The following is an 11,635-nucleotide window of genomic DNA, read 5'->3' as shown; positions in this document are numbered from 1 at the left end:
CTTTGTATTTCCGGAATATGTGTTGCCCTGCGGGAAATAGTCCCGTTAGTTATTACTTTAATTGTGTGGATTCAACTACTCCGTTTTTTTTTATCCAAATGAAGATTTGACCTACTTTAATGCCAGCTCATTACAACCGTCTGCCGCAAGATGGCAGTGCCGTCCAATGACCCAAATTCCATGCAAACGTCATGACATACATTTGAGGAACAGATTCTCAGAAAAGGGTAACAAAGAAAAACTTTTTAATTTTCAAAGCAAAAAGTGACCGTTTTAGTAATTGTGTTGTACAAAAACGTAGGGACTAAAACAGAGAAAGAAATAAAACAATTCTATCCATGATGTATGAATGTTTTAGATGTTGACGTTGTCTCATGTGGTGGACACACTCTGCAGCAAGGTGATGTTGTCTCCCTTCAGCATGATCCTCCCTGAGAGACACAATAGAACACAGTTAGTCAAGACAGAACAACGTCATACCCCTTGTGGAAGTTGGAAATATTAAACGCATTCATTTTTGAGAACATTGGTTTATAAAAAAAAAACACCTAACATTAGGGATGTCCGATAATATCGGGCTGCCGATATTATCGGCAAATAAATGCTTTAAAATGTAATATCGGAAACTATCGGTATCTGTTTCATAATTATCGGTATCGGTTTCTAAAAGTAAAATGTATGCCGTTTTAAAACGCCGCTGTGTACACAGACGTAGGGAGATGTACAGAGTGCGTGCCGTCCGAGTCACATATCTACCGGCTGTTCTCATCACAAATTAATGCAAGGCACACTTGGTCAACAGCCACACAGGTCACTCTGAGGGTGACCGTGTAAACAACTTTAACACTGTTACAAATATGCGCCACACTGTGAACCCACACCAAACAAGAATGACAAACATTTCGGGAAAACATCCGCACCGTAACACAACAGAACAAATACCCAGAATCCCTTGCAGTACTAACTCTTCTGGGACGCTACAATATAACCCCCCCCCCCCCCGGCTACCTCCTACCCCCATCCCCAACCCCGCCCACCTCAACCTCCTCATAGTCTCTCTCAGGGAGATCATGTCCCAAATTCCAAGCTGCTGTTTGGATAGATAGATAGATAGTACTTTATTGATTCCTTCAGGAGAGTTCCCTCAGGAAAATTAAAATTCCAGCAGCAGTGTACAGAATTGAGATCGAATTTAAAAAGTAAAAAGCAAATAATGGGGGTATAAATGGAAACAGAATAGAAAAATATTACAATAAAAATAAAAAGCAACAATGAGAATAAAAATATAACAGTAAAATAAGAATATAACAAGAGAAACTAGGCGGTAGTGACCATGTTATGAAAAAGTATTGCACTGTTATTGTTTTGAGGCATGTTAAAAAAAATAATGCACTCTGTGACTTCAATAATAAATATGGCAGTGCCATGTTGGCATTTTTTTCCATAACTTGAGTTGATTAATTTTGGAAAACCTTGTTACATTGTTTAATGCATCCAGCGGGGCATCACAACAAAATTAGGCATAATAATGTGTTAATTCCACAACTGTATATATCGGTATCGGTTGATATCGGTATCGGTAATTAAGAGTTGGACAATATCGGAATATCGGATATCGGTAAAATAAGCCATTATCGGACATCCCTACCTAACATTGTATTGTTTTACTAATACATATAAAAAACCTAAAACCAGTGAAGTTGGCACGTTGTGTAAATGGTAAATAAAAACAGAATACAATGATTTGCAAATCCTTTTCAACTTATATTCAATTAAATAGACTGCAAAGACAAGATATGTTCGAACCGAGAAACACATTTTTGTTTGCAAATAATCATTAACTTAGAATTTAATGGCAGCAACACATTGCAAAAAAGTTGGCACAGGGGCATTTTTACCACTGTGTTACATGGCCTTTCCTTTTAACAACACTCAGTAAATGTTTGAAAACTGAGGAGACCATTTTTTAAAGCTTTTCAGGTGGAATTATTTCCCATTCTTGCTTGATGTACAGCTTAAGTTGTTCAACAGTCCGGGGTCTCCGTTGTGGTATTTTATATTCCACACATTTTCAATGGGAGACAGGTCTGGACTACAGGCAGGTCAGTCTAGTACCCACACTCTTTTACTATTAAGCCACGCTGTTGTAACACATGACTTGACATTGTGTTGCTGAAATAAGCAGGGGCGTCCATGATAACGTTGCTTGGATGGCAACATATGTTGCTCCAAAACCTGTATGTACCTTTCAGCATTAATGGTGCCTTCACCGATGTGTAAGTTACCCATGCCTTGGGCACTAATACACCCCCATACTATCACAGATGCTGGCTTTTAAACTTTGCGCCAATAACAATCCGGATGGTTCTTTTCCTTTTTGTTCCGGAGGACACGACGTCCACAGTTTCCAAAAAGCAATTTGAAATGTGGACTCGTCAGACCACAGACTACTTTTCCACTTTGCATCAGTCCATCTTAGATGAGCTCGGGCCCAGCGAAGCCAGCGGCGTTTCTGGGTGTTGTTGATAAATGGCTTTAGCTTTGCATAGTAGAGTTTTAACTTGCACTTACAGATATAGCGACGAACTGTAGTTACTGACAGTGGTTTTCAGAAGTGTTCCTGAGCCTATGTGGTGATATCCTTTACACGCTGATGTCACTTTTTGTGGCAGTACCGCCTGAGGGATCGACGGTCCGTAATATAATCACTTACAGGCAGTGATTTCTCCAAATTCTCTGAACCTTTTGATGATATTACGGACCGTAGATGGTGAAATCCCTAAATTCCTTGCAATAGCTTGTTGAGAAATGTTATTTTTAAGCTGTACGACAATATGTTCACGCATTTGTTCACAAAGTGGTGACCCTCGCCCCATCCTTGTTTGTGAATGACTGAGCATTTCATGGAAGCTGCTTTTATACCCAATCATGGCACCCACCTGTTCCCAATTAGCCTGTTCACCTGTGGGATGTTCCAAATAAGTGTTTGATGAGCATTCCTCAACTTTCTCAGTCTTTTTTGCCACTTGTGCCAGATTTTTTGAAACATGTTTAAGGCATCAAATTCCAAATGAGCTAATATATGCAATAAATAAAAGTTTTCCAGTTTGAACGTTAAGTATATTGTCTGCGACTATCGTTAGGACTTTAACTTAACTTTGCAGTCTATTCAATTGAATATAGGTTGAAAATGATTCGCAAATCATTGTATTCTGTTTTTATTTACCATTTACACAATGTGCCAACTTCACAGGTTTTGGGTTTGTACATGACAACGGATATAGTGTTATACCAACACAGCAGTTTTCAAGCAGACCGAAACTGGTGTTAACAATCAAGATGAAACAGTATTTTTTTAACCTTAATTTACCCAGGAAAGTTTAATTGAGATTAAGAATCTCTTTCCCAAGGGAGCCCTGCCTCCAACGTTTATATACCAGTGTAGTTGGCACTAGGAGCAAGGGGGGTGAAGTGTCTTGCCCAAGGACACACCGACTGTGACTAGGATGGTAGAAGCTGAATGTGAACCTGGAACCCTAAAGGTGCTGGCACGGCCGCTCTACCATCTGAACCACGCTCTGGGTATTTGATTTGTCAAGACACCGAAATAAAACTCCAAGGCAGTAAGTGAAACAGTGATTGAAAGTCAGGTGTGTTACTTTGTTACTTACTAAACACATCTTGACTAAAGAAGAACTGCACTTTTGGGGGGATTTTGCCTATTGTTCACAATCAATATGAAAGACATGACAGATTTTTTTTTGTGCATTCTGACTTGTAAATAAACCAGGGCTGCAACAACTAATCGATTAAAATCGAATATTATAATAGTTGGCAATTAATTTAGTCATCGATTTGTTGGATCTATGCTACGCGCAAAGGCAATTTTTTTTATCATTTAAAAAAAAATTTTTTATAAACCTTTATTTATAAACTGCAACATGTACAAACAGCTGAGAAACAATAATCAAAAGAAGTATGGTGCCAGTATGCTGTTTTTTTTCAATAAAATACTGGAAAGGATACAAACGGGGCGGTATAGCTCGGTTGGTAGAGTGGCCGTGCCAGCAACTTGAGGGTTCCAGGTTCGATCCCAGCTTCCGCCATCCTAGTCACTGCCGTTGTGTCCTTGGGCAAGACACTTTACCCACCTGCTCCCAGTGCCACCCACACTGGTTTAAATGTAACTTAGATATTGGGTTTCACTATGTAAAGCGCTTTGAGTCACTCGAGAAAAAGCGCTATATAAATATAATTCACTTCACTTCACTTCACAAATGTAGATTGTCTCGTTTATCCGATTATTAATCGAAGTAATAATCGACAGATTAATCGATTATCAAATTAATCGTTAGTTGCAGCCCTAAAATAAACTGAAATAAAAGTCAGCTTACAGTGAAGCCAATGGGATGTCCTCTATTCCGCCCATAAAACCCAATAAAAAAACACCCAAAAAGCGTCAACAATATTCCATTGACATTTCGTGACTTTAACATTAACCAAGTATTAGTGATATTATTATACGCGCTAACACAGACGGAAGCTTGTGTGCCTGTGTTGACATGATGGACTGATCAGCTGCTTCCTTGTTAGTCAACTTTATTGTAGATCATTCATCATGCCTCTCACCTGTATAGTACAAGGACAAGGATGTAATCCGACAAGTTGGTACACATTGACAGCCAATTAACACCTAGGAATGGCAAGAATGACATGAAAAGACGCTTGGTTCTACCCCTCTAATCAACATCGAGGTTTTTAATTAGTGTGATATCCTAACCGCAGGAAGCAAAGGTTTTTTTCCCTGCGCCGTCACCAGCGTTTAAGTGACAGACATGTTTGCTGATAAGAATTGTTGACCCCCGCCTCCTTTGCTTCTCCGCCGATCAAAAGTGTTTCTCTCTTTTCAAACAGATAGAAAGACGTCTCATTCTGTGCATTACTCTCAGCACTTGAGTGCATTTATTTAACAGTAGATTTAACTGAACGCAGTGAGCCCTCTTTTCAGTCATTCACAATCTTTGTCTTAGTGGGCGGAGAGCTGGGGTGCCAGTTTATACACACGCAAGAAGATAACATGGACAGAGAGCCTTGCTAATAAGAAGTAACGCAAAATGAGAAAAATTAGGGGAATAAAATATGATTACAAATCCCAATGTCTCTTTGTGGGAATATTTCAACTTCAAACCGAATGGTCAACGTGAGCCCATCAACACAGACAAACAAGCAAGAATGTTGTATGGCAACAACAACAAAAAAGAAAACCCAACCTATAGTTTTTCCAATGGGGGAAAAAAAATCCACTTTAAGATGTTCAATATTTATTTAGGTTAAATGTTTGCTTCCAGAAAGGAGTCTATTTAATTTATTTTTGTTTGTTTATTTAACTGAATCATATTTATTGGCAAAGTGGGTAACACACAATAAATTTGTATGTTCTCTATATCCAACATTATGTATTATTCTAATCGATCTTTTAAGTAACACCGTTAGTGAATGAAGCACACATTTGTAGTTGTTTCCCCATATTTCTGCACAATAACTCAGATATGGTAACATGGTCCCTTGGCGTTAGCCCTTACAATGTCACTACAGCTTGGTTAATATGCAAATATGTAACAGCATGTAAATGAAGCATTGTAAGCAGTTTTATGATGTTTCAGAGGGCTTTACGGGCAGAATAGATGATTCCTTTACTTGCATTGTTAGACCCATCTTCACTATTTATAGAAAAGAAAACGACATGTGTTCTTGTCTCACATAGCGATTGTGGATGATGGGCAAACTTTCCCCAAAAAAGTGCTGTTTCCCTTTAAATTATTGAATGTTACATATATATTTTTGGGGTGTGGGACTGGGATGTTCCATTTAGATTTTTAAAGCCTTGTTTTATACAAGCATTTTTTTTTCTTACAAAAAATAACCAGAAAAAGGCATCTTGTGGACACACTCTAATTTTAAGCAAAGGTGAACACAATACCGTAAATAATTCTCTTACCTAGTGGCTTCCTGGCCCTTGTTTTCATGTGGACCTCTTCTGAATCATCAAGAACCAAGTTCATGTACTCATCAAATCCCTGAAGACAAAGATAGAACACGAGGCGTGCAAAGGATTTAGTTGAGTTGGTTACTACAACAGGAAGAAGTGCAAGATGTAAAGGAAAAACGTATATAATAAAGGGTATCCCAACTATTGACTAAAAAGAGAAAGTAGTTAACTAATCAAGTGTGCAAACCTTATAATCAAAAAATCCCATTGAGGTTAAAAATCACTCAGTAAATGCCTGTCAATGAAGAGACAACAATCGTCACAAAACAAGTTCAGGTTTAATTTGTTTCACCCAACCTTGTTCAGGTGGAACATACGCTTTGCACAAATATAATTATTACTGTGTTGTAGAAGTTTGACAATACACTGCTTGCTGTAATGACTATCATCTACAGTTGTTGACACCAGAGTCTGTTGTGGTGAGGTTTTAGATCATGCGTTAGGAGCGTTAGGACGTTGCGGCCCATCAGCCAGCATACTATTCCGGGGCGTATTTGATTGGCAAGAATGATTTTGACTGGCCGAAGTTGCGCAATCACTCATAATTTGGTTGAATTGGCAAGAGTGGGTGCAATCGCAACATTGAGCTTGAATAAAAGCAGACCCCTTTATCATACACACTGTTGGCGTTAACACACTTTTTGTGTGTTTTTACGCATTGAAATCAGAAAGGACGCGCATTTCCGGAAGTCCGCGCATCCCCGGAACGCAGATTTTTTTTTTACCGCCCTTGCCTTCTTTGGTTTACTTGTTTTTTTCTATCGATTATCGCTTTCCGCCTGTGTTTTGTTTAGTTTATATTTGCCGAGTCAAATTTCCGTCCCCGTTTATTGCGTTTTTATTGGTCGACTTCAAAGTAATGAACTTTCCGATACAATTTCTTAAATTTGGATTCGCCGAAAGTTTTAACAATCACAAATACTGCATTTCCGGTATTAGGACTCCCACGTATTATTGTTTTCGTGCAAGAGTCATTGAGTGCTACAGTATTAAATGACATTGAAACTAACTTGCAAAATTATAAATTTGTTGGCATTATTTGCAAAAAATAATAAGATGTGGCGTTTTTTAAAGGACTGATGATCTACATACATGTGAGACTGATTAATTGAATTTGTCATATGCATGTATGCCCTGGCACACCATTATCGTAATTTCATGACCGAAGCAAATAACTTTTTACAGTTTTATCCATCCATTTTCTACTGCTTGTCCCTTTCGGGGTCGCGGGGGGTGCTGGAGCCTATCTCAGCTGCATTCGGGCGGAAGGCGGTGTACACTCTGGACAAATCGCTACCTCATCGCAGGGCCAACGCAGATAGACAGACAACATTCACACACTAGGGCCAATTTAGTGTTGCCAATCAACCTATCCCCAGGTGCATGTCTTTAGAGGTGCGAGGAAGCCGGAGTACCCGGAGGGAACCCTAGCAGTCACAGGGAGAACATGCAAACTCCACACGGAAAGATCCCGAGCCCGGGATTGAACTCAGGACCTGAGTATTGTGAGGCACTTTTATACTAAAATAAATACACCTACAACTTATTAAATGAAAACATAGAAAAAAAATACCGGCAGAGGTAAAGTTTAGATCCATGAAGGAAAGAAGAACGTGAATGAATGTTCATAACTGAATACATTTACATATGCATAAAATAATGTTTTCTTTTGTATAATTTTTTTTAAAGAATTAAGTAACGTTTATGACAACATTTTTCCAAAACACAATATAGAATGTGAGATATAACAGGGTAATGCATACATTTATCATTTGTTTTCAAAACGCTTACAAAAAAGTGGGACCCCAAAAATTTACTGTGGGACCCCATTTTTATGACTTGATGGGGTCCCCAGGGACCCCATTTTGAAAATTCCCAGTGCGAACACTGATGGGACTATTGGTGTGTGCAAAACCGGTTCTAATACTAATCAAATATCATCCCGGGGGCCATAGATCATTAATTTGCGGGCCGGATCTGGCCCGCGAGCCTTGATTTTGACACCTAGGACCTACAGGCAGTCAGTCATTACACCTGTGTCTGGCAAGTGCTTGAGCCGGTGATGACTCTGCAAGTGGACTTGACATCACATGCAACAAAGGTACCGTCTAATTCCTTGCGCCAACACTGATACATTCAGTTAATTCCTAAACAGGAATACATAGCAAGCTTCAGTGAGTGACTTACAATAATACAGCCCTCTATTCGGATGTTGACCTGTTCATACAGCCACACTTGGATCCTCGAACGCTGTGGATTATAAAACAAACTTGTGAATTTCAACACATCAATAGTGCAGAAAGGGAAAGGGTAAACACTTACATTTTGTAGATATCTGAAGATTAGGTTCTGATCGATGTGGTCAAGGAAAATATTTGCATCGCCCTATGTGACTTCCCTATGTCATAGGGAACTGGGTTTCAAGTAATAGCTGCAACTTAAACAACATTTTGCCGACAAACCTGTTGCTATAAACAGCGTACAAGTGTATCAAGTTTGCAACAGTCAACATAAATTATAACAATATGCAGCTTGAGCCATAGGGATCATCAGCAGCGTTGTATTTTTTACCATCGTTGCACTCGTACGTTGTGCCTTTAACGGCTTCACTTAAAACCTGCAATCTACTGTAGATGCTTACATAAAGCATAAATCAGATAAATAGTTAGTACAGTCATATTTAACTACAAACATTCGAATGGCTAACATTAGCATCCGTGACAGGGTTAGCTTCGTTGCTAAAGCGCAATGAATGAGCTCGGTGTCGGGGTTTTTTTCCCAAAGAAAGGATACAATAGGTTGCACCATAACCTTCTGGATCTTCTGTCCTTGCCCTCTGTACGCCATACTTTCAGTGCGCCACCAAAAAAAATGAATGAAATGAAAAAACGTCGAGTTACTGAGTTCAACAAGAGCAACAAAAACGAAATTCCCACGTTGTTGAACGGCTCCGAAAAAACGGACTTCCGCTTTGCTCGTAATGGCGGTAAAAGCCTCTCAGATGTCACAACAGCGTTCGCACTGGTAGGAGGCCGTCACTGCAACAGCAACTATAGCAACTCTAATTCATTCAAGGCTTTTTTATATATAATTGTCCTAGGAATGAGATATTTATTTGAGTGTGCAAGTATTTTGAGTCAAAATCTAGTTAATTTTAAAATGTGACAACAGTAAAGATAAACATTTCTAAGCTAACAGTTTGGTTAGATACTAGGGGTGTGGGAAAAAATTGATTCGAATTCAAATCGCGATTCAGTATCGATTCTCATTTTTCAAAAATCGATTTTATTTTTTTTATTTTATTTTTTTAAATTAATCAATCCAACAAAACAATACACAGCAATACCATAACAATGCAATCCAATTCCAAAATCAAGAACAGCAATAAACAGAGCAATTAAGAGGAGACACAAACACGACACAGAACAAACCAAAAGTATTGAAACAAAAATGAATATTATCAACAACAGTACCAATATTAGTTACAATTTCAACATAGCAGTGATTAAAGATCCCTTATTGACATTTATTTAAAAAAAAAAAAAAAAAAAAAAAAAAAAAATGAACAATAGTGTCACAGTGGCTTACACTTGCATCCCATCTCATAAGCTTGACAACACACTGTGTCCAATATTTTCACAAAGGTCAAAAAAGTCATATTTTTGGTTTATTTAATAGTTGAAACAAATTTACATTATTGCAATCAGTTGATAAAACATTGTCCTTTACAATTATAAAAGCTTTTTACAAAAATCTACTACTCTGCTTGCATGTCAGCAGACTGGGGTAGATCCTGCTGAAATCCTATGTATTGAATGAATAGAGCATCCTTTTGAATCGGAACAATATCGTTTTTGAATCGAGAATCGCGTTGAATCGGGAAAAAAAATCAATTTATAATCGAATCCTGACCCCAAAAATCGATATTGAATCGAATCGTGGGACACCCAAAGATTCGCAGCCCTATTAGATACAGCATTCATAAATGTCCATATGCAAAAATATTTCTGATTTATTCTAACACTGCAGTATTATCAATATTTTCTGGGTAATAGGGGCCAAGCAGTCTGCAGATGGCGCTGTTGTACAGTAAATTTGTCCAGATTGCGTCACCACCATTTTTTGTTGTGACTTTCTTATTTATTTATTGTTTCTATTTGACTTGCCAGCTGACTATTTTTCCCTCTTATGATCAATAACAATGTACTGTAAATTCAGGTTATGTGTTGTAAATTGAATTATTTGTTTATTTCCTTAATTTTATTGTTTGAAATGTATTTAGCAGTAATAAAGGACATTCAAATGAATGACTTACCCAGGCCTGCCCCTGTCATTCTTGCAAGATGAAAGTGTGATGCAAAATAGCTGCCGAGGACAGACGAGAGTCTGCAAGTGCATGGAAAGAAAAGAAGCACTAAGGAACCTCTGTGGCACACACACACACACACACACACACACACACACACACACACACACACACACACACACACACACACACACACACACACACACACAGAGGCTTGGGTGTCTTTTTTCAGGCCACGCTGCCCTTTGCTGCAGCTTATGGAAACGCATGTCCCTCGTCGGGTATGGTTGTTGTTATTGTTAAGTGCCAGGTGCTTGGACCATTTTCTCAGGGACGACATTGGGATGAGAGACACACAGGCAGGGATATCCAACTAAATTATTTTGGAGGCAGCATTTCTAGAAAGCTAAGCCTTCACTATTATTCTTATTTTGTATATTTTGTATACAGTACACATTTGATTTTGGTCTTTTTTTTTTAGTGTAGACTCACAAGTTGTTTTTTTTTATGAACTTGCGGGGCCACCAGTTGAATAGGACCACTACTAGTATAACTAAATAGGTTGAATATATGACTCCTGACTGCATCTGAAGTAAACAAGCCACAACAAAACCGTATTACATTACCATATTTTTCAGACTATAAGGCGCACTTAAATTCCTTTCATTTTCTCAAAACTCGACAGTGCGCCTTATAACCCGGTGCGCCTAATGTACGGAATAATCTTGGTTTTGCTTACCGACCGTGAGGGTATTTTATTTGGTACATGGTGAAATGATAAGTGTGACCAGTAGATGGCATTCATACATAAGAAATATGTGTAGACTGCAATATTACTCAAGTAAATAACACCAAAATGTTATATGTTCCATTGAAAATATAGAACATTACACAAGGCGCTCAAAAATCTATCAAAATGTCATAGGACGACTTTGGTCAATCAATCAATCAATCAAAGTTTATTTACATAGCCCTTAATCACAAGTGTCTCAAAGGGCTGCACAAGCCATGACGACATCCTCGGCTCAGATCCCACATCAGGGCAAGAAAAAACTAATTTTTATGCATATGTAAATTTTTTCAGGTATAAACATTCATTCACTTTCGTCTTTCCTTCATGGATCTAAACTTTACCGCTGCCGGTATTATTTTCTATATTTTTATTGTAATATTTACAGAATCTGTTTGTTCTATTTTTGCCCAAAGTAAGACAAAGAAAACAATCTGAAGTTGTCTTTTTTTTTTTAGTTTTAATGCCATGATTTTAATAGAATGGCCCG

General features: G+C 38.2%; 1 protein-coding gene across 1 annotated transcript; it reads right to left on the bottom strand.

The window, feature by feature from the left end:
- Positions 1-228: 228 nt before the first annotated feature.
- Positions 229-9,051, bottom strand: snrpe (small nuclear ribonucleoprotein polypeptide E). Its single transcript, XM_062045240.1, has 5 exons — positions 8,843-9,051; positions 8,372-8,398; positions 8,237-8,299; positions 5,999-6,077; positions 229-431 (listed from the first exon to the last, which is right to left on the bottom strand). Exons 1-5 carry the CDS (start codon positions 8,894-8,896, stop codon positions 373-375), a joined length of 282 nt encoding a protein of 93 aa, XP_061901224.1. The 5' UTR covers positions 8,897-9,051; the 3' UTR covers positions 229-372.
- Between the last annotated feature and the right edge of the window lie 2,584 nt (positions 9,052-11,635).

This window comes from Entelurus aequoreus, linkage group LG01 (assembly GCF_033978785.1).
Source record: "Entelurus aequoreus isolate RoL-2023_Sb linkage group LG01, RoL_Eaeq_v1.1, whole genome shotgun sequence".
Taxonomy (NCBI): domain Eukaryota; kingdom Metazoa; phylum Chordata; class Actinopteri; order Syngnathiformes; family Syngnathidae; genus Entelurus; species Entelurus aequoreus.
Note: the sequence above shows the minus strand (reverse complement) of the source record. Positions and strands in the feature narration are given on the sequence as shown.